Source organism: Apteryx rowi, unplaced genomic scaffold (genome assembly GCF_003343035.1).
Source record: "Apteryx rowi isolate R43461 unplaced genomic scaffold, aptRow1 scaffold_111, whole genome shotgun sequence".
Taxonomy (NCBI): domain Eukaryota; kingdom Metazoa; phylum Chordata; class Aves; order Apterygiformes; family Apterygidae; genus Apteryx; species Apteryx rowi.
The window spans coordinates 999257-1026711 of NW_020447320.1; the positions used below are offsets into that span (position 1 = coordinate 999257).

A 27455-nucleotide genomic window follows, 5' to 3' on the forward strand; every position below is an offset into this window, starting at 1 on the left:
GGGTCAAAGCGGAGGCGGTAACCGGAGCCGTCCCGGCACCCGCGGGGCTCGAGGGGCCCTCGGGGAAGCGGGAGCCGCAGCAAAGCGCCTCCTCGGGCGCTCGCGCGAGTCCGCGGGGCGGCGAGCTCGCCGGGAAGCGGTGACCCCGGGCGCTCTGCCGGCGCTCGCAGGAGCCCCGCGCCGCTTGAGCCCCCGCCGGCCGGACGCCCTCTCCCCTCGGCTGTCACCCGCCGTCCCCGCCAGCCTGCTCTGAAGGAGCACGGCTGGCACCAGCCGACGATTCCAGCACGTTCATCAGCTACACTGCGGTGCTTCTTGGCCGCGAGAAGCCTTCAATCGCCACAGCGCTGCCTGCGTTTTGGTGTTCTACCACGGCTTGAAGGCAGGTATGAACTGCTTGTGTATACTGAAATTGTCTTGGGAGTTGCAAGCAAGTGGTGCAACATCAGAATCCTGTACCCAGCTCAAGTAACCAATGTTTACAGATGAGTAAAAAACAAAAAGCTTTTCAACAACAGCCTTCAGCTATATAGGACATATACATGCATACACACATTTTATTTTTTATTTTTATATAAATATATATCTCCAATTTTCCTGCAGAAGGGTAAAGCAGAAGTGGTGTTTTTCCTTCTAATTTCCTGTCTAATTTAACTCAAGGTGATGCAACACTATCTGACTTTGCTAACTACGCATGGCATTACTTCATTTTAAATATTTCAACATTAATTTACTTTTGTTTGTTCTGCTCCTTGTCTAGACCTTTACACAGTCATCTCGCCTGGCCTTAAGCAGGCTGAAGAAATAGCCACAGATTCAAGCTTAATGCATTTACCAAACGCACTGCAAAATTGACATCTGTCATCACCATGCCAGCAGGCCCATCTGCTGGAGACACTTGCTAGGGATTTTTTCAGGGGCAGAGAGCGATGTTCTAAAACATACCAGTGCTGCAAGGGAAAGCAGTGAGAAAACCCGCTCCCCTGTTTCCCTCTGCACCTCAGGTAACCCTCCCCGGAGAAGCACGCGCCGCCCACCAGGGAAGCCCGCGAGCCGCAGCGCGCGCACACAGCGCGCTCACCCGCCCGCCCGCCCCGGACGTAACCGAACCAACACAGACTAAGAGTGAAACACTGCTGCGACAGCCGCCCCGGGGTTAGTTAGAGTTAGAGCGGGTGCGAGCTCCAGCGCCGGCGGGAGATGGCCCCAGCCCCAGCCCCCGTGCCGAGCCGAGCCTGCCGACGCCAGGCCGGGCCGTCGAGGCCGGGAGCCGCGCCGCGCTCCCCCGGCTGCCCTGCTTCCTGCTCCCCTAAACCTCGTACGCAGGCATTTAGATGAGCAGGCAGGAACCTACACAGAAACACGCAGAGATGAACCGGAGCCGAACTGGGCAGCGGCAGGCGCCTGCTCTTTGGACTCCTCTTCTAAGCCCCCGCCTGCGCCCTCGCTTTGCCAGGCTAGCTCGGGCGCGCCGCTGCAGCGTCGCTCGCAGCCACAGCACTGCGGAAGCATGCGGCCAGTAGTCATTCGCTATTTATACAGGTTGTAAGTATTTATTTACATTTTTGTATCAGAACAGAACAAACTGCAATCCTGCTGTGAAAGCTGACCGCAACTACCATAATCAGTTTCAGAAGCTCAGTGTTTAGATCATTTTTCATTTGGCTACGTTTTGATGGCTATGCATTACTGTTTCACTTTTGCCTAGTACAACTATCGCTGCAAGAAAACTGTCTGGACAGGCGGACAGGGTTAGTGCTGCCTGGCACCACGAGCTGGGCAAGGATGCTAACTCATCCTCACCCTCCCTATCACCCCTCTTCAGTTTACCAAAACCACAAAGTTATTAGGTGCTACTGCAGATTTACGTACGCACTCTTCCAGGCTCCTGGAAAGCTATTCTGATAGTCAGAGTGAGAAGGCAGTGTTGAATACCTTCAAGCACAGATTCATCACATCTGCTTTATTCTTTCAATCCAATGGACATGGAGGACACAGCAAGAGGTGTTAATAGTCCTTCTGCTCCACTTTCCCGTCCCTAGCTCCCCCCAGGATAGCTGCTTCCCAGGCGGCCAGCTCGTTAAAACCAAGATATACCAAATACAAACAGATGTGCCGCTATCACTAACTGTGTCAACGCCACAACACAAACCTGCCTGTTTCACAAAAACTATCATATTAGAGACTCAGAACATGTTTACAGCCTTTTTTTTTTGGTAATAGTTTTTTCTCTAAAAGCCGTGGAGCCGTATAACAACATGAAGGACAGCAAGCGCCTTGTTGGTACACCCTTTATTCCCAGACATCTCCAAATAATACCTGCAACTACAGAATCGCCAGTACGCTTGCACACAAAGCAGCTCACGTTCCTAGACGGCTGCCTTTATTGGTGGCACCCATAATCACCTGTAAGAAAGGGTTTCATCATGTTTTCAGCATGGATGAGCATGAGAGAAATTACTATTTTCAGAAAGTTTGGCTTCAATTCTTCCTAATATCTCCCCTTGCATTTCAAACTACTGATGATCAGGATCAATTCATATTTCCAAGTTTAAACAGAATTGTTGAAAAGGAACATTTCAATGCTCTTGTAATATAACTGGAAGCCTAAAGGTTCCCCCAGAAACCCCTAACACCTATCAATCATAATTTGCAGCCAAACTGAGAGGCAATATAATTTCTTCTTTCCTGAAGGAATTCTCATTTCCACAAAAACAAAGCAGAGTTTAAAAAGTCTTCCCTTGCATCCCAGTTGTATTTATTGCTTCCTATACTTTTGGTGATAAAGAAGAAGAAAATAAAATCACTACAACTTTTTAGGCAGCTATTAAGCACATAACCCATTTCTCTTCTGAGCTGATTTCCACCTCAGAGTGGCTGTCCCCCTCCACCAAAAGGTTACCAATAATACATATTGTATTCACACAGCAAACAACTTACTGATGGTGGTAGAAGTGTCTCAGAAGAAAATGTAAACTCAAGAATATAGAGAATTAACTTTTTAGGGTGAAAGAGAAGACTTGAAATGAGTCTCACAACTACCCTGCATATTGATAGCAGTGGCAGAACAGTAAGAGCAAATTAAAAAACAATCAGGTATAAAAAACATAATTAGACCACATAACTCTACCCTACCAATAAGGATGTGTTGCAATTTTACATTGGCTTAGAGGTAGGAAAAAAAAAAAAAAAAGAAAAATAACCAACTCGGAGTAGCAAGTGGCCATTTGGTTTGCTGCCTCCTGGCTTGCAGCTTGGCTAACGCCAGAGCTCGCCTCTCACCCCAGGCGGACATTCGTCGCCTACACAACCTCTACGTCGCATATAAGCACCCTGCGCAGTGACAGCTCCATGGGGCCGTTTCTGTGATCGGCAGAGTATCGTGGGATGATTCCCATAAACTCTCCTCCCGTTCAGAAACACTCTTTGAGGAAACATCTTTCCTTCCAATAACCTATAGAGGCAGCCTAGGAAGCAAAGGTATGAATATTGCCTCCTGCCCTTATTTTCGATTATTACAGTGGACCAACACTTGCATCTCCTAAACAAAGGCAGTTTGAAGACATGAGACAACCTGTCCTAGCAATTTCCTGTTAGTTTCTTCCAATGTTTAATCATCTGTGCTGTCAAAAAAAAAGAAAAAAAGGGAGGGGGGGAGCCCACCACATTTCCAATTTGTCTGGCCTTTATTTCCAACATAAAATATTATAGCTTTCCTTGATGGGCGGGGAACCTGCTTAGTGCTCCTTATTCTTTTCTTGCAAAGGTATTTTTATATTTAATAAAAAAGACAACTAAGAGATGGATTGAATAAGGATAGCCAGAACTTTATATGCTCCCTACTGGAAAACTAATTTTTCCACCCTTTATTTGATTTCCTGGGGTTTTTTTTGCTTGTTTGGTGCTTTTTTTTGTCTTTCAATACCATTTTAGAACCTGGACTCAACGCTGATTTTGTGCAAGTATAACATCTTCCCATATAAACTCATTTCTCCAAGACCTGGTGTTATGGGGCCACTTCAAGTATCCTTTCACACAACTTCCTTGCCCACAGCCACAGCTCTGAAATCATCCACAGCAAACTCTGCGCCAACTTCGTGGCCGAACGTCCCAACGTGAAGTGGGCTAGGAGGATTCGCCATCCACCCTTACTCCACTCCTGCAGCCCACATGCCCCCCGAGGACTTTTTGCACAAAACTGTCAAGGGCAAACGGGCACAGTCCTGGCACCGGGGAGTCTCTGCCCGACTGTGCAACTTGGCCAAGCACCATGTAGTGGCATCAGCTGAAGAGCAGGGTACCTCAATCCTTTTAAGCTCTTTGCAAATAATCTCTACGATGTCTCAATCAGCCTTGTTCATTCCTTGGAACAACAGCTGTATTTTAGAAAGAAAATAAAGCCTCTCAAAATCAGCGTGTTAACACAAGGACACGCCTGTTCCTCTCACAGCGATATTCTGCTTTCTCCATGGGTCTTGAAACAGCACACAACAGAGAAACCACGACAACAGAAGGTTTATCCCTAAATTGATGCTACGAGCCGATTTAGACATGCAAAATGACCACGCATTTTTCCAGAGTGGTAAGTAGGCAGCACATGCCCACCAAACACTTCCAACTACTGCAGGAGTCTCAGGGAGGAGAAATCTAGCTGCCAAAACCACACAAGAAAAAGGTAAGTGACTTAAAAGGAACAAAATCTGTGCCCTCACCGTCACTTTCTCCAGCACCTCTAGAAATCTTCCTGATCTGCATTTACTAGCACCTTCTTTGACTTATTCTGTGAGAACTAATAGGGTCTTAAGTAGACATCCCTATTTCTGCAGAACTTGTTTATACTTTTTAAACCATCTCTATACAGAAGGACTATTTACTCCCAATTTTTCTTAATTTATGGCTGCTAAGAGTTGATGTAAAATTGCTTAATTGAATTGCAAATGCTTTTCCCTGGGAAGTCAGCGATCTAACACAGAAACCAGCAGGTACCAGAGCAGACCCATTAGCATAGTACCTGCTTCAGTAGGTCTCACCTCATGATCTACTGCAGAGCTACCACTGCTGCATGTAGGTTTTTTCCCTCCTACACACTTAAAAGGGCAATGGGTTTTTTTATCCAGGTCCAGTTATCTCTGTTTTTAAGGGATTACCGAACAGCCCCTTATTAATTTTATCTTCACTCGCTCTTTGCTTTTAAAGCTCACTTATTTTCCTCTACTTTGGCTCAATTTCCATTCTTCACAAAAATGAATCCAGCAAAAATGATTAGTCAAGGAATGTGACTCCATCTGTTAGGAGGAGGAAGAGGTCTGGGAGGCTGCAGGGCAGGAGAGAATTGCAAACCAAAATTTGGGACATATCTTCACTCATTTTTGTGCCTGCCTCCATATTGTCACTCAGCCATGAAGACAAGCTCAAATGCAGACACAAATGCATGTCACAACCTTTTTTTCTGCCATTGAAAATAAAAGGGGGTGAATGGAGGCATTTCTAATTTCCACTTTGTTTCAGTTCCTTTTCACTGCATTTCTGAAGCGGGTGTTTTCATGAGGCAGATAGTCTTAAAGGCGCGTGGGATTAGTACAGCCCAGTACAACAAGCAATGGTGAGAGAAACATCCAGCTTTCCCCTAGCTCGCTTTGAAGCTTCTGCTAGAACAGCTTGCTGTCACCAGCCACTAGCCCTGCCACCGCTCTGCCTGAGGAAGATTAAACATCAAAATGAAGAAAACTTTAGCAATAGTAAAAACTTAAAAGTCAAACAACATATGGTTACTAGTATGTGTATTGCTGTATATTACTGTTAATGAGCACTTCACAATTTAAAAATATATATATTTTACATATATATATTTCAGCCCATATATCTGTCAAGATTAATTCCAAAAGACAAAATTTTTTAATCTGTTTTAGTACTTAATGAAAAGAGATGGACATTTATATGAAGCATCTATCTGAAGCAACTTTAATTTACATCCTCCTCCAAATCTGAGTTCTGCAATGGCTTTCAGACACATAGCAAAATGTATGTTCTTCAAGGAGTGCCACTTACTCCACATGTCTCATTCTGGGTTTGCATGGGATTAGCCTTTGGCTCCATGTCTTGTCTTTTTTGGTTCTGCTTCAGTTGGTTTAGAGAGGGTTTTGTCTGTGCAGCTCCAACAGTTTTGCTTGTCCACTGATCAACCAGCTTGTGAAGGTCGTCGGTGAAGGTGCCTTTCTTGTTGTTACTGTTGTTGGCCTGGACATGCAGAGTGGATTGCGGGAGGGGCTCCGGGCACGGTACAAGACTGTTCGTAGAGGATCCTGAAAAATCACACACAGAAAGCTGACAACAGCAACTCCATTTCACCATTTTGCTGCTTGAATAGCTTTTCATGTCCTGCAATTCAGATGGTGGCTTTTCTGACTTTTACCCCTCCCGCTCCTTTCTACAGAACACCTTTGCTTAAAGAAATGGTCCAAGTCCAATACATTCATATTTTCTGTTATATTATATCACCTGAGGCACTAGCTGGTGTGCCCACAGCCTCTCTCTAGGTGAAGTTAATGGCCAGGAGGGAAGGAAAGACCACATTCCCAGCATCAGACTTGCAAAGTCTCTTCACAGAAGACTACCCCAAGAGAGTGTGAGGCAGTACGCGTTATTTGTTTAGAATTTCACTTGCTCAAATTACACGCGTTTTAAAAATGAATGTTACCATTTATCTTACTTGCATGAGTTTACCGTCCTCCTGGAAAAGCGGAAGCAGCGTCACATCAGTTACAAGTATGGTTGGCCTACTGTGCCTCAAAGGCTACAGAAACTTACAGTCGCGCTTTATGCATTAAGAGCATTTACTCTGCCATCTTCATATTACTGAAAAAAATCAGGTCCATGAATGTACAGAAGAGAGAGGAGGACATGAGTGGGTGTGCTAGTTTCTGACACAAAGATACAGAACTTTGGGTACAGACAGAAGGAAGAGTATTGACAGAGATTTAATTTTATATGCTCGCATATTTTTAGAACAACTAGAAAAAAATCTGTCCTATTTACGCATTGGTACCTACAAGTCTGACACAGAAAGATTAGCAATAAGCAGCAACTGGAGGTGCATGAATTTGACCTCAGCAGAAAATATAAAGCAACTTACTTATTTAAGAAACATATCTGATATATCTAAATATTTTAAATAAAGACCATCTCTCCAAGCAAAAAGTTCAAAGAACTGTAGCCAAATTATTTATATAAGCAAGCAACACCAACATTCAAGTCTTTTTTTCTGTTAATCAGTTTCCAGCCCAGAAACTCTGTAAACTAATTAGTCCTACAGTTATACAAAACATCTGAATAACCTTTAAGGATCATGCATTCAACCTGCAATGTGCCTAGCGAATCCTGCTCATTTCCTTTTTTGGGGGGAAATGGTCCAATGAGAAGATAGGTATTTTGACAAAAAAGCTCTTCAGTTAGCGTTTAATATTTCATGCATCTCAACAGGAACAAGATTGTTTTAAGCTATGAATTCCTCCAGCAACAAAACTGCAGTGAGGTAAAGCTGTGTATTTAACACTAGACATAACACTTAATCCAGTTTTCTTGCCGCATGCGTGCACACACAAAGAATATCACAACTGCCTTGCAGCATGCGTGCTTCCCAAAACATCACAGCACATGCATTATTATGAAGGAATCATAATTTATATAATCTAATTTCATATCTGTGCAAGTGCACCAGCTCTATTTATTAAACAACTAGCTTTCAGTAAAAATAAAAAACAACCCCCCCAAACATCCCATGCCATGAAGGAAATACTGAGAAACAAAAAAGGGATAGTTACTACTACTGTGATCTTTGCCTAGACATAGTCGTTTCAAGGTAGACCCTACAAGGTAAAACAATACAAGACACACAGAGTTAGGTAAGACTAAACACGACAAATCTGATGGACAAGCTTCTGTACTTTTAAGCAATCAAGAAGTAGTTATTATGCAAGTAAGGACAGACAAAGTCAGCAGTTCAGGTGAGAAAGAAAGTCTAAATAACTGGACAGCTCAAACCTTTATTAATGTGCAGCCATTCAAAAGCTTTAAAAAGTACAATAGCATGCCAAAAGCAAGGTCCCATGACTTGGAGGTGCATTTTTTTTCCCCCCAAATTGCCTTGGCTTCCTAATAGGAGATTTTGATTCCTACTCTATTTATGCAGGAAATGATGTCAATTCAGTTTGTGATAGGAGGCCAAAAATGCTTTCAGGAACAAGTAAAGCTAGTCTGGCTGCAAAGACAAACTGTAAAACAACCCCAAAAGTCCTGTTTTACAAGTCCAAAAAGATACATTGTTCTGCAGGTCTGAGGCCAATTTTTTTTTTCAAATATTTTGTTAGTAGGATTTGTGTCTAAATGTGAGATTCTGAACTTAAATTAATAGCAACCGTGAACGAGTTTCTCTTATGTCTTGTCCAAGTGCTCTTATGTCTTGTCCAAGTGCAGAAAGATAATCCAGCAGAGTAGCTGAGATTTCATTTAACCAAACTTTGTGTTTTTTCATTATCTTGTTACATCTTTCATCATTCATTTACATATTCAGTTGGATAGACAGTATCTAGAGTGCCAGCAGTGTACAGAGAGCCCTATTTGACTGTCAGATCTTGCCAGACATGAGCACCATTTGCTATTTGAGTGCCAAATTTCCTGAAAGGTATTTTGGACTTGGGTAAGAAGAATATCATTATGGTATGGGAGGAGATGAATATCTGGCATGGGGCATGGCAAGTTTATTGTGAAGAAGCGCTTGAACACATGAGCAAAAATCAGAGGGCTGGGCAAAAAACAAAATAGAAAATGTATGTGCTTTTCCTGTATGGTAAACTGGTGTTAATATACTATGCTACTGTGCCAGAAATGCAGCTTTAAGCTCAGATTTCAGGTCCACGTTGACAGAGGCTCTGAATGAGTCTTCAAAGCAGAAAGGAGACATCGCTCAAAGACTGAAGAGGAGAAAATAGAGGAAAGAGGGGAAAAAAAGGGAGAAAAAATGTTTGTGTTTTGATATGGGTGGCATGAGGAGGAACAGGAAGATTGCTTTGAAAGATCTTTCTTATTATTTCATAAATATTTTAATGAAGTTGTCTATGGACATGACTACAGTAATGTCTTATGCAAGTACGACCAAAAGTGTAGTCAACTCAAAGCCTACAATATGACGAATACAAATCGCATTCACAAGTGGACAAATTGTGTTGTGTTTTTCAACTAGTTTTCTTGCTTTTTTTCCTCAGACATACCTTGCTTTGCCTATTTCTTAAAGTAAGCTAGCAACTCCCATTATAGCTACATCAGGGTAGTAATGCTAGAATGCTATTTTCTTAACTGACCTGCAGCACCCCGCGTACAGCAATAGGCAGTTCTGGCACCATATGTATGCAAATGAAAAGCAACTGCCTGCAAAAAATAAAAGCAGGCAGCTGACTGTTGTACATCCTCAAAGGCATGTAGAAAAGTTTAATCACCAACCCCTTCCCTTCCCGAAAATCAAGTCACAAGCTTATATGCACCTTGGATGCCAAATCCCGCCTAGGGAGCCAGAGAACAGTAACCCTGGTCACCTTCGCAAAGCAGCCACACGAAGGGAGCCTACTTCAATAAAAATACTATGGAAGGGCCAGTGGCCAAGAAGAGAGCTATTTCTGCCAAACTATATTACTCCAGCATTTTGCTTGGGAAATAAGAAACATTATTTACACGGCAATATTGCCCTGAAGTAGAGACTGACAATCATCAGCTAAGATATATATATTTTTTAATTCAATTTCAATTTAAAAATGCACTTTACCATAAAGGCAAACCAAATCACCGCATTAACTGTATTACTTCTAAAATAAAGGTGTTTAATAGCTGAAAGGCTAAAGAGATGGACCATAAGTAAATAAGATTTGAAATCTAAGACTGTAATAGTTGAGCAGAGTGTTTTACCTCTGATTCCATATTTTATGTCTGAGAAGTTATGTAGCTATTCTTACAGGACAAAAAAATCCGCTGTCCCATATTTGCACTCTAAGAGCTGCCAAAAAGCTTGAAAGCTAAAATAAAACTGAAATTGCAATAAATTGTTAGACTATTTCCATAATCATGTATTCACATACAATAAATTAATTACTTCAGAACTGACAAAAATGGCCTGACATCGGATTACAAGTCTAAGCCAAATGGAGCTTCTGAAAAGTTCACTTATAACTGGTGCAAAATCTTGCCTAAGGTGCCCTTTAGGTGCCCTGGCAGTTTAGCCAGTGGAGGGAGCTCAGGCTAAAATGATGCCGGATCCCATCAAAAACATTTTATTCCATGAAAAATGCAAAGGAAAAATCAGCATTGGACCCGGGGATTGTCAAAAAGCAGCTCTGGGAGAACACTGTGAAAGTGTTTGAGTTTGATGGGTCTCGTAAACCAGGAAAGACATAGGAAAATCTGTCTTTAAAGCATCTGATTTTTTAAATTTATTTATTATTATTATTATTTTTAAAGGAAAGGTGCTAATTTGTCTGCTAAGCCCCTACACGCCTCGCTGGAATTTCCAGCCTCCCCAAAGCGCTGTCTGTCCTGAGCCAGGCGAATGGATCCGGAGCATTTCCGACAACTGAGCTCAGCTTTTCCCAGCGGCCCTCCTAAGGAAAGCGTGACTCGTGGGACAGACCCAGCACCCGAAGAGCCAAGACTCGCCAAAGGGCTGCCGAGCCGCCTGCCCGGGGAAGCCCGCTCCCGGCCCCGCTCCCGGCCCTCACCACCGCGAGCGAGCGCGGGGGTGACCCGCGCCCCCAGCGCCCCCCGGCCCGGGGGACGCCCCCGAGGCAAGAGCCGGCCGGCGTTCCCGTGGTCGCCGTCACTGCTGCCGTGGCCGGCGCCGCTTACGGAGCGCGGCTGCGGCAACGCTGGCGCCGCCGGCCACGGGCACGGCCAGGCCACGCAGCCGCCCAGACTGCCGGGAAAACGAGTTAAAAGAACCTGCGAGGCCCGTCGAAACCGCCCCAGCGTGGAAACCGTCTCGCGGCTCGAGGAACGAAGCCGCGCTCCCCGAGCCGCCGCGCCAGCGTCGGGGGCCGCAGGCGCGTGCCGGGTCCCGCACCGCTCGGGAGCAGGGCAGCGCAGATCGCCTCTCCAAACGCTTTGCCCCCAAAAACAGAGACGAGAGCATGTGGCCTGAGAACGGACATCAGTCGGTCGCGCCGAGTTATTTAGGCACTGGGGAACTTCATGGTTTGAAGTATTTACATATTCCCTGGTGGTTTCATTCACAATATCCATGCACCCAAACATCTCTGTTCGTTTACTTATTTATTTTGTAACTCCCATCTCCCTGGCTTTTTACATCCTACTGAATAGTAATTTTGTGAAAGATGAATGAAATCACTTCTGGGGATTATATGTGCAGAAGAAGCAACTACTGTGTCCATTATAATACCAAATGGAAAAATCTGTGCATTGAGAATTCCTCTCAGGTTCTTAGAAAAATCCCTGACTGCAAAATTGTCTCAAGACTTCAATGGCTGTTAAAAACTTGCATGATAAGTTTAGTATGCTGAGCAGCAAAAATCGGTCTTTATGAATCTGGCTGCCTGGACTTTTGGGGACCTCAAAACAAAATTACCCTTTTTTTTAATATTGTTTATTTATAAAATAGAAGGAATATATTTGAGTGGTCTTGTGCCTTTGATCTGTACCACTTGGATAATGATAAGCAATGTATAACTCCAATGGGATATCTGATATTAATGCAAATGATCATTTAATTAACCAAACATTTCCTCAAGAACATTAGCCTCACTAACGTTATATGTAAGTGGCCTATAGTACCTGTTCAGCACAACATATCTTTATTGTACAAGCAAAATCTGTTTGCCTAAAAAGCAGCGTATAGGATTAGAAAAAAATGTCTGCATTTTTTAATTAAATAGCTTTATACAGTTTGGGTGAATTGCCAATTACTTTAAAAATCATAGAAATAAGGTACAAATAGCAGGTGCACAATTATTTAAAATAAAAAATACTGGATCCTAGCAATCCATTTTGAAGTATCATATAAAAATCTGATATCACTTTTTACTTCTTTATGCTTTGATGAACTGCTAATTGACTTCATCTCTGAGGTCACATAAGGTCATAAGAAGATAAACTGAGTGTAGTACTTCAGCCAGATCAATTTACACAAAAAAGTTGATGGCACTCTCCTTTGGAGTAACCAGATCTTCCCACTACTTAAAAGCGCATTAAGAGGAGCTCACTTAAGCTAATTAAAGTAAATGAATGGGGAAAAGCCCACCTAAAAAACAGATTTTGAAAGAACTAGCTGGAGCACTATCGTCTCAGCATTTCCACATGCAAAGAGCAGGAAAAAAAATTAAAGAAAATAGAGTGGATATAAACAGTACTGTATATTGTGTTAATACAGCCCTTGTATGGAAGTTATACCCTTCAGTGACCTTCTAGTATTGTATCAGCTTGCTACATGCATGTCTTCATAGTCCAAACATGTGTGAAAGAGACCATTCGTCTACAGAAGGATGGATTTCTTTTTGTTGTCGCTGGAACCGGGACAGCAGACATGTATATTTGCCACATTGCAAATAAAAAAATTACTTCAACATAAATCACATAAAGTACAAAAGCTTTGATAAGTCTAGGGTAAAATTTACCATAAGGCTATATAATAAATGATGAGATCTTCCACACATGCTTTTGGTGCCCAGCATGAGCCAAAAGCAGTGCAAAAAAAGCTTTCATATGAAAAATTAATATAAATAAGGTGTGTTCATGATGATTAATTAAAAGAAAGAAATATAAAAAAGAAAAAAAAGATGGTTCAGAAAAAGGGGCATCCTGCCAAACATATTAGAGATATAAAACATGAACTTGGAAAAAGGTGGTAAAAGAAAGATGGACTGTGATAAAATACAAAAGAACAAATACAAACAGATGGACAAAGACACAGGTCCACTGAGGAATCTGGTACGAGGTTTGCTACTAGATTTATAGGTCACTCTCTCAGACGTTTGGTGGAAAACCGTCCAGCCTGCAAATGAATATAAAGGGAAGAAAACAAAGACACTTATAAAGTACAGGTAGCTGTGATCAGATGTCCTATACCATCAGTCAAATCAGCTTTGTTAGTTAAACATCCACATCTCCATTTTAACTTTGCCAAAGAGGAGTAAGTTAATTGACCATAGACAAAGGATGCAATAACAGCAGAAGAGGACAGATAGATATTTTGCAGATTAGTTTGGCAGGATGTGCAATGAGAGGAAGGTATTTTAATCATCATTATAACTTCCAATACATGTGGCAATAAGATCAGTCAAAGCCTGCGGAGGTGTGCACTGCACAGAAGTATCAGAAGTCAGGCCTGGGGCACGCAGCCCATCTACCACTCTACAGGCATCTACCTGGGATACCAAGGTCATACACGACCTTAACCCCCTAGATAATGCAAACATAACTTGGTCCTCAGCAATTTTCCATACCCAAGATGGACTGATACTTTAGAATGAGGAACTCTGGGTCTACCAATATCAAGGGGCTAAGAAAAAAACAAAATGAACCAAAGGAAACAATCTCCTGTCCTTCTACATTTCCCCCCCGCCCCACCAAATCCAGAAGGCAGATTCCAGAAAAGACGTCAGCGTAAAGTCACTGCTGGCAAAAATAAAGTGTATTTCCTTCCTCAAAACTAGTATGCCTTTGTAAGTGTTGACTCTTAACATTTTGTAAGATACTTTATTTTGTTCTTCTGACAATACTGCAATGATATTTTTAAAGATAAGCCAGTACTTCGGGCTGCCAAAGGCTCATGTTTTTATATTGCTAGAAGTGAAACCTATTCCTAAAAGTTTAAGCATAAGGGAAACAAACTAATTTTAGCATGTGCTGGAAGACATGCTGAACAGTTGGTATGAAAAAATCACCTTGGCCAGAGCTCATATTCACATCGCCTCCTTCGGGGCCTAAGCCGGAGCAGATGTCAGAAGACAAAGAGGCTTTGACAGAGCATGGCTGCTGTGTCTGAACCGACTTCCCAAATGTGGCTGATGTAGAAGTTACTGCTGTTGTTTCGGGAGATCCAGACTGAGTTTTAGTTGTTTCTCTGGAAGGAGAGTCTTTAGAGTCTGACATATTATCTGAAAGAACAAAAACAAAAAACATGCATGCAATGGCAAATGCTAGGGAAATATTGAAAAAAATCAATGCCTAAAAATAATCATTATTTTCCACCAAGAGGAACAGCAGTTTAAAATTCTCAAGTAGAAGCATAGACTTTAAGGGTAACCTACATCAGAAAATAATGTACACATACTATCATCGATCCAGATTCTCCAAGAAGCTTACGGGGTAAATTTAATTTTTTTACAGTTTTTCTGCTTTTTTTCAGAAAGACTGAGTTGGGAACTCAGAAAGAGCACTGTTTAAAAAGAATGAGATTTGCAGAAGTGCCTTACTAGGAGAATGAAGGTACAGAATGGCTGAGCAGAATAAGTAGGGTCGCACTCAGATGTGTAATGTGAATGGAAGCAAATAAAAACAAAAAGTTGCTGCAAAGACAAGAAGAAATTTTTTATCTGTACCTAGCTATATAGTTTTATTTTTATATATCTATATCTATCTGTATATCTGTATCGATATATCTATCTGTACATCTCAGGTTAACAGGTTTTAACACCAAAATAATTTTGGAATTTATTTGGGATATGGATTATCAGCAAGAATTAACTAACAATGGGAATGATAATTAGCGTACATCAATAACCATATCAGAGACTGTCTGTCCTTGACACCTGAGAAAGGACAGAAAAGCCAGAACTGGAGGAATCTAAGTAGTCAAGGACAAGTGAGACTCAGGCATGAATACAGACTCTCAGAGATAATGTGAACTTTACACAACAACTCAAAAAATTGAGTAATAACACAAAGAAAAGGTATGAAGGAAAGCATGCACCAACGAAGCATTCTGACCGAGCAGATTTCTGTCCTCTAACTGAAGGTGACGATGGAAACACAGCAGAGAGGCAGGACACTTTATGCAGGGGCAAGCTTGATCTGTTCAGGAAGGAAGGTAGCACACAGGTATGAGCTAAGATAGATCCATGAGTGGAGACAGAGATATGAGTGTTGTGAGTAGACAGAAGGGAAAAGGCTAGAGACAACCCGAGAACAAACTGGAAAATAGATGGACACAGAATTAGAGACATTCAGAGTATCTCATCACAAGGAAAGGAGGTAAAACCTGTGCAAGACAGCCAAGCCATAGCTAAAAACATATGAAACAGAAGAAAAATCTGCTCTCTTATTCATTTTTAGGAGAGAATGACATTATCAAAAATAAAAATCACACTTAGTGAATTAGTTTTTTGTAGTGTGATTAATGGTATCACTTATTATGTTAGTTATACATTCAAAACTTACTATTCCAGTGCCATTCTGAGTTTTCATTTAATTGCTTGACTATCGCTTCTGTTTCTATATGAAAGAATACTGAGATTAAAGGTGTACCACAGAATGTCTTGCCTCTCAAAGTCTTTGCTTTCCTATCTTAATTGAAATCCTTAAAAGCAAAACCACTTAAACCTCCCTGTCTATAATTAACACTGATGTAATGAAATTTTAAGTGGCTCTATGATGCAGTGGCTTTGAAAACAAGACCTTCCAGATTTGAAATACAGGGTTAATGTTGGAAATGCTACTACTCATCTAAATAACAGAATGAACTAAGCTGGAAAAAAAAAAAATTATATCTATTCTACATCCTGCGGAAGAACTAGGCACTGGGGTTTATCAAGGTTTCCCATGTGAATTGTATCTTCATACTTTCCAAGCAGATAATGACTCAAGACTGTCATACTGTTTGAGAGTATTTGAAAAATCTCAAAGTACTTCTGACAGTCAAAGCATCCATCACCACTTTGGAACTGCTTTTACTCCCATCCTTGTGGGGAGGACACAGAGCAAATGCAACCCAATCTTATTTATAGGGCACCTTTCAGGAATAATAAACAACAACAACAAGATACAGCACACAATCAATATGGAACTGCAGTACCTAAGAAGTGAATACAAATATCAATAAATTGCATTTGGAGAAAGGATGAGAAAATGTAAACAGGCTGTATTCCAAATTAAAGTGGGATGCTGTTTCTCTGCCAAGCATTCTAACTGATGCAGAGAAGATAGGGATCAGCACTAGGCAGCTGTAATAAGATGGTCTCACAGGAAGCCCACTTCAAAAACAGTCCACAATATGCAAACTTGAGTCACAGGAATAAAAACAATAAAGATTCAGTACCTTTCCTGCAGTCCTTGCAGTTACACAGGAGAACCACAACAGACACAAACAACAGGGGTAGGGAAAGCAACCTAAAGTACCTACTTGTGCTTGATGTTCCACTCCTGAGCTGCTGAACCAGAGGGTTTAATAGTTTTCCACCTTTCAATTTATTTTTGCTGGTTCTTCGGCGACGGCCGCTTGGTGGGGCTGAGTGCAGAAAGCCCATGTTGGGAGGAAGGGGTTTCCCTAATCGAAGGTACAGCGCCTCTATCTCATTCTTCTGCTGAGTCTGAAGTTCGGCAATTTCTTTCATATGCCTAAATTAAAAAAAAAAGAAAAAAAACCACAAAAAACCTCTGCTAGCAGTGTATTTGATAAAGCACCACATTGTGATGGCATAGTTAGCTATAAAAAGAAACAGAACATTCTTCGGTTATACAGCAAGTCGCTGCTCACCCAAGAGCATGCACAGCTATGGCAATTTATAGCAATCAGGTTGGAGGAGTTCAACATGAGGAGAAACAAAAGTGCTTCCACAGAATGACACTAGAACATGGATCGTCCCCTTATGTAAAATGCAGAGTGAACAGTGCCATAAAGTCAATTTAAAACCAGAACTACAATAATGCAAAAACAGATGCATCATCTGTTTTCAGTAAAACCATTCCCTAAATTAAAGTTTGACATTTTGGTAAGACTGCAGTCTAATGCTAGTTTCTACTCATCATGGGCGAGGAAAGAAAGAACTGTTCAAATCTGTAAAAACCCAGCTGTTGGGACCGGCAGGGTGCCAGGCTCTTGTGAGGCTCCCCCAGTCTACCTCCAAGGCTGGGCAGAGGAGACAGGGCAGCACCCCGAGATCTGGTGTGAGGTGAAGTGAGGGGTTTAATCTAGCATCTGTAAAGCAGGCATCTACTTTAAAAGTGACTCCAGGAATAGAGATGGGTCTGTAGATCTGACAGTCTAAGGCACTCTTGCAGAGAAGGACAAGAAAGGACACTAGTACAGCTGTCTACACACATGTAAACATCCAGATTATTTTTATGCAGACTTAAATAGCACCCAGATTGGAACCTAATACTATATATGAACATATAACAAGTGTTAAGGCTTGCTACCCAATCAACATACTTTTCAGTAAGGAAACTGAATATGAGAGTGCAACTAAATTGATTATCAAAAAAAGTTATTTTTGATTCTACTTATAAAAGGAATCAAGGAATAAAATGATGCCTAAAATAATGAAGTGTGACATTTTGGGGGAAGGCCCTAGTGATGTTTAACTTTCCCAGCACCTATTTACTCAGCATTGCTATTAAAACATGCATTTGCTTAGCATATGTGGAGATGCTGTGTAGGTATCTTAACACAAGCTATCCTAGCACTGTCCACAAATCTAACATACTTTTCTCTCAGATTCTGCAATTCTTTCTTCATATCTGCATCTTCAAATTCTGAATCATTGTCACTGCTCATGTATGACGACTGCGAGTGGAAAGATGTTATGTTGATGGTAGGAATTTTTGTTCCCTGACCATTAGGTGAATCAAGGCCTTGTGAACTAGGTTTTCCAGATCTTTGCAGAAAAGCAGCTGCTTTTTTAATTAAGTCAGTGGCCGCACTACCGCTCGGCGGGGATGGCTGAGCAGCAACAGGCTGCCTGCGGAAAGACTCATCGGCAGAATCGCTTGAACCCTGGTCGCAGAGGACGTCGACAGAAGAGGCTGTCTGCATGCGTCGGACAGCTGCCTTCAGGTCAGGGCTGGAAGGCAGCTCATCCAAATAGACATCTGGGGGTGCGGAGAACCTTAAGCAGTGTGGCGATGCTAAAGTTAATTCATCTTGTGTGCTGATTACTGAAAACCTGCCAATAGTTTTGGCTGGTGTACTGCTATCATGAGTTTCAGCCTGTTTTCCATAGGAACCAGAGTCTAGAGAGTCATCCCTTTGAAGGTTATTTATCATCCCATCTGCTGTAGATATCTGCATTAAATTATCTGTGTGTGCAGATGAAGTTGTGGTCTTTGCCTTCTCGTTCCTTTTAGAAGTTTCCATCTGCTTAGCTAGGCTTGATGATGTAGATGCAACCTGGAGAAAGTAATGGAGATTATTTTTGATTGTTATGGCTACTATCAAAATTAAAATTGTTTGTAGTTTCTGGTTACCTGAAGGAGACCTTTTGCTGTAGCAGCAGGAGCCGAAATGATGCTTGCAGATGAACCTGTTTTATAAGTTGAAAAAAAAAAAAAAATCAAATGTGGAAAAAAGCCAATGGGTTTATTCTGGTAAACTGTAATGCAATAAAGTGTAGCACTGAAGAATGATTTAAATATCAAGTCGCAGTAATATAGGATCTAGGAAAACGTTTTTTTAAATGCAGCAGGCAATAATGATAACAACACAAAATATCCACAAGAAGGCACTCTGTTCAGTCTACTGATTCTATTGATTTGGGCAATCCAAATAATAGTTGGAGAGTGAAATTTCATTAGCAGATTGGAAAATTTTAGGGAGAAAAATGGGAGGAGAATGATATCTGCATGGTACATTGGGTTCACATTACTAAGTTATTCTTGATATCTGGAAAAAAAAATTGCACTAAGATATTCATGCACATAAAATGCTGCAGCTGACCACGAATGGACTGTTATTTCATGCCTTTCATTTGACAGATACCTACACCAACAATTTAAAGTGCCTGGAATGAAGCTAAACACCACACTGCCAAAAGTGGAAATTATAAGCTCAAAAGATGACCACTTGGACCACAAAAGCACATGAGAAGCAAAACATTACTGGCAATGTTCAAGACGACATTATTTAACAAACTGGACACTGTTTTTGAAGTCAAACCAATAAATGCAAGCTTTTCAGAAAGCTGTTTTCTTATAGCACATTACACAGAATGAACATAAGACAAAAATCTGTCACTTCATAGTTCTGAAATGGTGACATATGTTAACTGCTTATGATATCTAAGCTACATTAATTTCAATACACAGTGCTACATTTTACTTACATATTTCTTCTTTTAGTGAGACAAACGAATGTGAAAAACCCAGGCAAAGTTTTCTTCTCATATTGGCTTAAAAGCAGTGGACTCCAATGACACAAATGGCTTTTTGACAGTTTACACCATTTAAGGCCCCTTACTTATCCTGCAAAAATTGTATTTCTGTGCAGTTTGAGGGAGGCAGAGAATTAGCCTCAACTCTGCAAGGCCAGTCAGATTCTGCAAGCTGCCCTGATTACCGAGAATAATGTCAGGAGAAAGAGCTGCAGGAAAAGCAGGTTCTCCCAAAAGAAAGCAGGACATCACACGCCCTTGACAAGGGGCGGACAAAATTTACTTGTAGTTCAGCCTTGGACCAGAGCAGCCTCTCCAAGCCAACCAGCAAAGCCAGAGCTCAGCTTTGCGAGCGAGCCTGCTGCACGCTCCTGGCAACTCTGCTTTTGGGACAGAACGGTTGGAGGTAGACACACTCAAGAGTGATCTGCATTATCACGGAAAGCTGGGATCCAGCTTTGTCATGCCAGTCTTAAAGAAATGATAACCTCCCACATGACAACGGCAGCAGAGAGTTGCAGGTTCCTCAACCCTTAAAACTTCCATGACTTACACAACAGGTAAATGGAGGGTTAATTACCCATCCTAAACAGTTTATGATGGCTCCAACTACATCACTGTGGAAAGTGTTGTTGTATCTACAAGCACCACAAAGTATTGTTCACTAGTTCTCCTCGGGGCTCTCTTGAAAATCCTGCAGGCTTGCACAGGAGGGACTACCCTCGATCATGTTATTTCTGTCAATTCCTTTTTATGAAGTTTGGGAAATCCAAGTGACTTTCCGTTCAGACTTCTTAATGGCACTGGAGATTTACTATTCAAAGTGTAGCAGTCCATGTGACTACCCTATACCTAAGGTCATGGAAATACATGTATTACTCATGCATGGTTTAAAATAAGTCTGCCTGTGAGGTAGTTTATTTCTGGTAAGCTTGACAAAAGTGAGAGATTTAATATTTGTTATATTACAATAGGTTCAAAAATGCTCTGCACTGAGCACTGTTCTGTAGTTAACCAGAAGGGTGAGCAGAAAGGGGGCACAGGAGAAGAGGAGCATGCACTAGTGCGGACATATCATTACACTTGATCACTACAACTAGTGTTACCTTTTCTGCTTGCTGACTCACCTCTTGCTTGTGAGGAATCGACACCGGTGCCAGCGACTCCAGACTTTTCGAACTTTCAGTAAAAGGAAATAAGAAAATGAATTTCAGTCTCACAGGCACAAAGCAGGAAGCCAATGCATTCTCATTCTCTCTCTGCAGTCGCACTATGTGGGATATGAAAGTCTTTAACAGTGCTTGTGCAGTTTGCCTCTTAGCTTTTCCTTCAACTCTTCCATTTTTTTCTCCCTTGGAATGCGAAAGAGGGGGCAGTGTCACAGAGGGGACAACTGCGGCCTAAGCTATTGAAAAGCAGACCCTGAATTATATATTCCAATTTTGATTTTTGTTTTGTTTTGTTTTTCCAGCCAGACTGTACATTCTAATGCTCATTTCTTCAGAAATTCTGTGTATCTCTTTTTTTTCTTGGCACAAATTTTAACAGGACAAATTCAAATTACTGCAAAGACATAACACCTTTCATAGAGAGAGAATTTTAACTGCTCTAGAAAGTCATTTATCATTATAAGCAACACGCTCTAATCATTTACTGAAGTGCTGCCATCTCTTCAGTGAAATACAGCATCTTTCGAGTAGTTTATACAGTTAATCCAGCTGACGCTACATGCAACACCCTCATCCTTGGTACTGGTGAGGAAACTATCTTCAGAAATGCTACTTTTCAAGTAAGGTATACATTGATCTTCTAGCAGAAAGTGCTGCAAAATTTCCAATTTCATAAATTCAGCATTTTGTCTAAAAGACTGCAACACAGGACTGCAGTCAAGACAGAGAGTCGATAATGACCTAAGCCACCTGCTCCAGGAAAAAAACTCAGCTTTCCTTAGAAGCTTCCCAGTGAAGTCTTACTCTGTTAAGTTCATGGGAAGACAAAAGAAATCATTCCTGGAAGCAGAAAAAGCTTCTGCCTATAGAGTGTCTCATTTTAGCTGCAGCACTTGAACAACGCAAAGGCTCTCAATGTGCTTATCTTATTCAGACTGACTTAGAACCAGGTATTGTGATCTGTGCCATTAATTCATAAAGAAAATTCCTATGGAAGCATAGAAATCTCATGTTCTTTACTACTGTAGCTCACTTTCAAAGTGACAATATAGGCCATGTTTGGAGCCTAAAATATTTCAACAATCTACTACATATTCTAAAATTAGTTATAAATGCACAATAGGCAAATTAGACATTATTGCTAATAATGTGATAACCAGTACTAAGCACAACTATTTATAGGATATAATCTGTCTTTAAAGGAGTTCTGTATAACTGCTGTACTCCACCTCACCTATAAATGTGACATGTTTTTTTACAACTTGACTGCTGCTATTTGAATTTGCTGCAGCATGAGAAAGAGGTGACGAGTGATATCCCATTTTAGCCAACTACACACAGGAGCAAGGAACAGAAGATACAATGTCAGAGTCAGCTGACCAGCCCAACATACCTTCTTCATCAAAACTTGGAATGAATACACTCCCTGAAGCCTTTTAAATTAATTATTAAACTACAAAAACAATTCACATCTCTGCCTTCTTTATAAACAGAATAGAAGAGAAGGAGAATGAATTAAAATATTATATCACTTTTAAACTCAAAGGCAAAATTTAGCTTTCACTAGTGTTTATGTAAAATGAGTCAGGATGCATCTGGCAAGGTAAGAATTAGGAAAACTTTCATGCTGGAAAGCAGTCAACAGACAAAAGGTAATACACCAGGGAGCAGAAAAGTAGACTGTTCAGGGATGCAAGTAATCCATACATCTCCCAGCACAGCCTCTCTGATCCTTAACTCTGCTCTGGTGCTGTCCAGAGCAGCTGCACTTGGGGGTAAAGGGCAGAGTCACTGGAGGACTAACCGGGACGGGGCAAGGTGAGATCTCTGATGGCGCAAGTGACACAAATTGGCTCTCAGCGGCTTTCGCTTCCTGGCAGGTATCTGCAGCTTTAGGGGCTGGTTCTCTTAAACCCAACGCCAGCGTCGGAATTTGATCTTCAGTAAGAGGTGGCAAGTTAAATTCGTTGTCCCCCTGTTCTAATGGGGCAAAACTGTCTGGAGTCCCTGCTGATGCAGAAGAAGTTGGAACATATTCCTGGTAAAGTAAATTGCGCAGTTTCTCATCGAGGCTTTTTATCGTGTTGTCGACAAAGTCTACCCTGGGCGGTCCTTCTCCATCCGACTCCACGGTGCAGGGCGGCTGCTGCGGCAGCAGGCCGATGCCCGCGCCAGAGCAGGTGACCGGCTGGCTCTGAGACAGCAGCACGTGCTGCTGGGACGCCACCACCGGCGCCTGAGTGGGGCTCTGCAGCTGAGACCCTGCCAGGTTGAAGGAGTCGGCTGCAAGAGCTGCGGGGAACACGTGGTTCACGAAGGAGGGCTGCATCGCCCCGGGCTTGCCGGCCTCGGGCAAGTGGGGGACTTGCGCTGCAGGCTGCCGCTCCAGAACGACGTTATCCGGGAGGGCGGGGAGCGGGCAGAGCTCTGCCGCCTTCGTGGGGACCAGCGGGGCCGGTTTGGGCGGCCCGACGCTGCAGCACGCTATCTCCACGTCGGGCACGCACAGGCCCTCGTCCGCCTGCGGCTGCTGCGGGGGGTGCTGCGGGGGGCGCTGGGCGTCGGGAGCCTCCTCCAGCAGAGCCACGCGGAGGGCCAAAGCGCCGGGCTGAGCCGGCCCCGCTGCCTTGAGCGGCGAATGCTCCAGCTGACCTCCGGTAGCAGCCGCCTGCTCTAGGATGTTGGGAGCGGGTGCCGGTAGTGCCGGAGCAGGAAAATCTGCCTGGCTCTGTGAGGCGGCTGAGGATGCTGCGGCAGGAACCTGCGCCAGGGACGGAGCAGCGCCGACGGGGCTGTCGCACGCGCTCGCTTGAAGAGGAAGCTGCTGACAAGGTAAGACACCAGGCGCATCTGTCATCGCAGGGTTCGCCGGCTGATCATCCGACTGCTCCAGGTCTGGAAGGCATACGAGCATCAGCTTAACTTTTGCGAGCCAAACAGAGCGAAACACAGTGTCTGCAAAGCTTCCTGGCTCCTTTTAACCAGTTAACCACAGAGACCTACATCCAGCCTTAACTGCTCAGGGTTTCCTCTCAGAAAACTGCAGTTTATTACTGCAGTTATTGCAGCAGTACTTTTTGCCATATAGCATGAACTATTAGTTACCAATAAAATATCAGATAGTAGTATAGTAATAAACTGCACTAGCACAGAACTGGTAGATTGCAGCCCTCTAAGATCAAAATAACAGTAAAGTGCCACTATATGCATGTCTTTCTGTCATTATTAGGTAATTTATTGAATATTGCTACCCAAAGATATTCTTCATTCTCTTCCTCTACCTAACTGAAGTGAAACAATCGCAATGAAATCATGGGAGAATAGAAGAGAGATGACAGAGCAGCTTCTGAGAAAAAGATATTTTCTGAAAAATTTAAAGTTCATAAATACCTGGGCCTTCAGACTGCTGTGCACTCTGAGGAACTGGTGGAGAAAATTCTGGTGCATCAGTAGTAGGATTTTCCACAACAGGACATATAATAAACCACCTTTTTCCAGTATGCAAAACTAGAGATGAAAATAAAATGTTAACACAATAGTTTATATTCAATACAGACCACCTGTATTTCAACATAGGTTGAATTATTTCTATATTCAAAGAAAAAAATCAGAATTTCTATAGTATTAACAGAAATTAAAACAATGGCTCCTATTTGAGTGTCATCCCAGAGAAGTCACCTTCTGGAAGGCGGATAGTGATGCATTCTGGTTCTGCCACATATTTTGAGCAAGTTGCTTGAAAATTAATTTTCAAGTGCTCATACTTTTAGAAGGATAATAGTTACATACATAAAAATTTTCTTGCAGGTACTGTAAACAGTTTTCTCACAAAGGAAAAACTCGTTAATTTTGTAAAGTCTATCCAACTTAACTTTTCTATGTAGGAAGTGTACTATTTCCTTCCAAGTCTTATATCAAAGCCTGGCATATGTAAATGGCAAAATAGAACTATACACACTTCGTAACCTCCATTAGTATAAATATAAATGGTATGTTAAAATTGTGCGCCGAGAAAATTAAATTACTTTTATAGGCAACCCCTCCGGGTCTTTTGAGTTGAAAATCTAGTTTGGAAGGATCGTCCAGTTTCTGCACTTGCCAAAGAAGTTTTGAATTATCCTTCTTCCCCTATAAACATGGAGGAAGGCACAGCACTACACTCAGCAACATGAGTTTTTGAAACAATGCTTTCTCCAGCAGAAGTTTATTTTTTTTCACCAGCATACTAACAGAAAGAATAAGCGCCTATTCCATTCCCTTCCATTTATCTGTAAAACCAGTAGATACACTTAGGTTCAGAAGGCCAAGACTTGTTCTGGCAACACAGAGGTAGCTGAAACGTATGGGTTAGAAAATTCAATGAGATTACCAACAGAAATGCAATCTTTCAGCTCCCTTTTGTAAACATAGTTATTGTTGTGAAAAACAACAATGTGAGTATGCTTGCCTAAGCCTTTTCAACTTTTCCACCTTCCATTATCAAGCCTGTGTGATTCAGCAGTTCCCTACACATCCCCCCACGATAGTTTCATCTAAATTAGGCCTGCAGTCCCTTCCTGAAGGTTGCTAACAGCAACAGACACTGCTGTTATACCCATAACTTCTAGATATATTCCAGTCGCTGGTAATTGGTGGATGACTTCCTCCATATAGCAAACTCCTGCATAAACTTCTGCCTTAGAGCTCAAAATTAAGTTTGTATTCAAAAGGCACTTTTACCATTTTGTTGATACACAGGCGTCTTCACTTGAGACTGCCGCTTCTCCTATTAAAAGACAAAAACAAGACAGAAGAACTAGCTGTCTTGGTATCATTGCAAAAGGAGCATTATTCCAAAGAATAGTCATATTGTAAGCCTCAGCTGAGGAAAAGCATTACTTTTCTGGCTAAGAAACCTTTTATAACACAGATGTAAAACTAATCTACAGTAACTATATATTACGAAAAAGGATTTAAACTCTATTTCACATTTCTTACTTCATTCATTTCCAGTCTATCGGTATCTTGTTGGGGACTTGTCCCCTGATCAGAACTTCGTTCTCCTTCTGTATCTTCACTGAGCATATCTTCTGCTTTATCAATAATATCTTTCATTTGTTCAATAAATGTCTCTTTTTCACTCTGCAATATGAATTCATTCTCTACCTATAAGGATACATAAAGAGCAAAACAATAATGTTTTGGTTAATGTTTGGTTCCACAGCTACCTGAAAGCTTGCAACAAGCACACATTGAGAACAAGTTGGCTGAAGCAATTCATTACGTTAAGAGACTTTGGGGAGCTGCATCACCAAGTCTTACCATGTAAGTAGCAATTTCCTCCGGTGCATCACCATCCAAATCAAACTTAAAAGTCACCATTTTGTGATTGTGTGTTTCAAGCTGGCACTCCACCATCTTATCCCCTGTGTTACAGACCTGCAAGCAAAGATAAACGATGATCATTTCTGGCACAACCAAACTAACTCAAAAGTTACCCTCAAAGAGGCTGTACTTGCATTTAATATGGTCAGTTTTGGTCTGCTGGACTTTTCCTGGCGTGAACGAGTGCGGGTAGATTTCTTATGTTTCTTTGAAGGCTTTCCTTCTTGTTTTCCACTTCCTATCGCTCCTTCAAAGCTGTCACTCATTTCTTTACCTGAAGCAACATCTGGACTCATGTAGCTTTGTAAGGGAAAGGAGAAAAAACAAACAGAAAGACACCAACAGAATGGAGTTATACAAAGATAAGATATATAAAAATAGAGACTGCAAGAAAATCGCACGTCTCTACTTCTGGCCCAAATTAGGGCAGTTACTGAAAGATGCTTGGTAAGGGAATAGAAGCACTCCAAGTCAGGCATGTACTTTGGCTATCACATCTAATCAGAAACGATCTATAAAGGTTTCTGTTAATAACAGTGAAAGTCCCCTCACTTTAATACATCACTACATCCCCCAATCCCTTTTCATCAGGGATCCTTAGAGTCCCTCTCCGAACTGCAAGGATTCCTTCCTGTTTTTCTAAGCTTCAGTTTTCCCAATTCCCATCTGTTCACTCTCACAGCAGAAAGTCTAAACGTGGTCAATTTATCTTAGTCAGAGATGAAGGAAAAGAGTGAGCAGTTGGTACAGCCCCCAGTAAGATACCATGTCTCCTATCTCTGCAGTTCTCAAGAATCTGAAAGAGGGCATTATGCCACAATATCCCAGATGACCAATGTCCCAGCTAATAACATCATATTATTTTTAGCAACCAAAACACTAACTGCTAACCTTATTGCAATGTGACATGTACAGAAAACAAGCTTGTAAGTCATTTGTGAAGTTGCAGGAAATGTTCAGCGTGCATAGTAAACATAGCAAGAAGAAACTCCGTAAGGTCGTCTAGTCCATTTACTACCCCAAGGCATGATCAGCTCTGTCTAAACCACTCCTGACAGACATTTGTCTAAACCGATCTTAAAAACCTCCCGTGAGATTTCATAATCTCCCTGGATAATTTATTCCAGGGTTTATACATCTGTATAGGCATAAAAAATTTTTTCAAGTCTGACCTACAGATCCCTTGCTTGAATTTAAGGCCGTTACTTCTTGTTCTAACTGCACTAATCATAGGGAACAGCTCATTTCTATCCACTTTGCAGCTGTTTTGTATGTGCAGCCCTTACGGTAGCAGAGTGAGCATATTTTGTGCACAGAATATATTCTAGCTCATACCTTCACTGTAACTGCCAGCCATTTTACTCAAATGCCTTGCCCCTCTGCTCTATGAAGGTGCAACCCAACTCAAATGTTAGCAGTTATACGTGCACCCAGAAAACAGAGACCTCCTTTTACGACTATGAGACATGTTCTGACACAGACTCCTCATGTTGCCACAGTCATGACAGTAAGCTTCTCAAACACACTTCTGGAATAGGCAAATAAGAATTCAATAGATTATTAA

General features: G+C 41.9%; 1 protein-coding gene across 1 annotated transcript in view; it reads right to left on the bottom strand.

Annotated features, from left to right (window-relative positions):
- The window catches only part of WNK2 (WNK lysine deficient protein kinase 2), a 123662-nt gene that overhangs the window by 10606 nt on the left and 85601 nt on the right, over positions 1 to 27455 (bottom strand). The window contains exons 14-27 of the mRNA XM_026076776.1: positions 26026 to 26191; positions 25829 to 25945; positions 25505 to 25672; positions 25247 to 25292; positions 23918 to 24034; positions 22332 to 23422; positions 20486 to 20537; positions 18457 to 18512; positions 17697 to 18379; positions 16394 to 16608; positions 13938 to 14150; positions 12947 to 13045; positions 7821 to 7865; positions 6049 to 6302 (exon numbers count right to left, since the gene is read on the bottom strand). Of these exons, the coding sequence (XP_025932561.1) occupies positions 6049 to 6302; positions 7821 to 7865; positions 12947 to 13045; positions 13938 to 14150; positions 16394 to 16608; positions 17697 to 18379; positions 18457 to 18512; positions 20486 to 20537; positions 22332 to 23422; positions 23918 to 24034; positions 25247 to 25292; positions 25505 to 25672; positions 25829 to 25945; positions 26026 to 26191 (3322 nt within the window). The remainder of the gene's footprint in view (positions 1 to 6048; positions 6303 to 7820; positions 7866 to 12946; positions 13046 to 13937; positions 14151 to 16393; positions 16609 to 17696; positions 18380 to 18456; positions 18513 to 20485; positions 20538 to 22331; positions 23423 to 23917; positions 24035 to 25246; positions 25293 to 25504; positions 25673 to 25828; positions 25946 to 26025; positions 26192 to 27455) is intronic.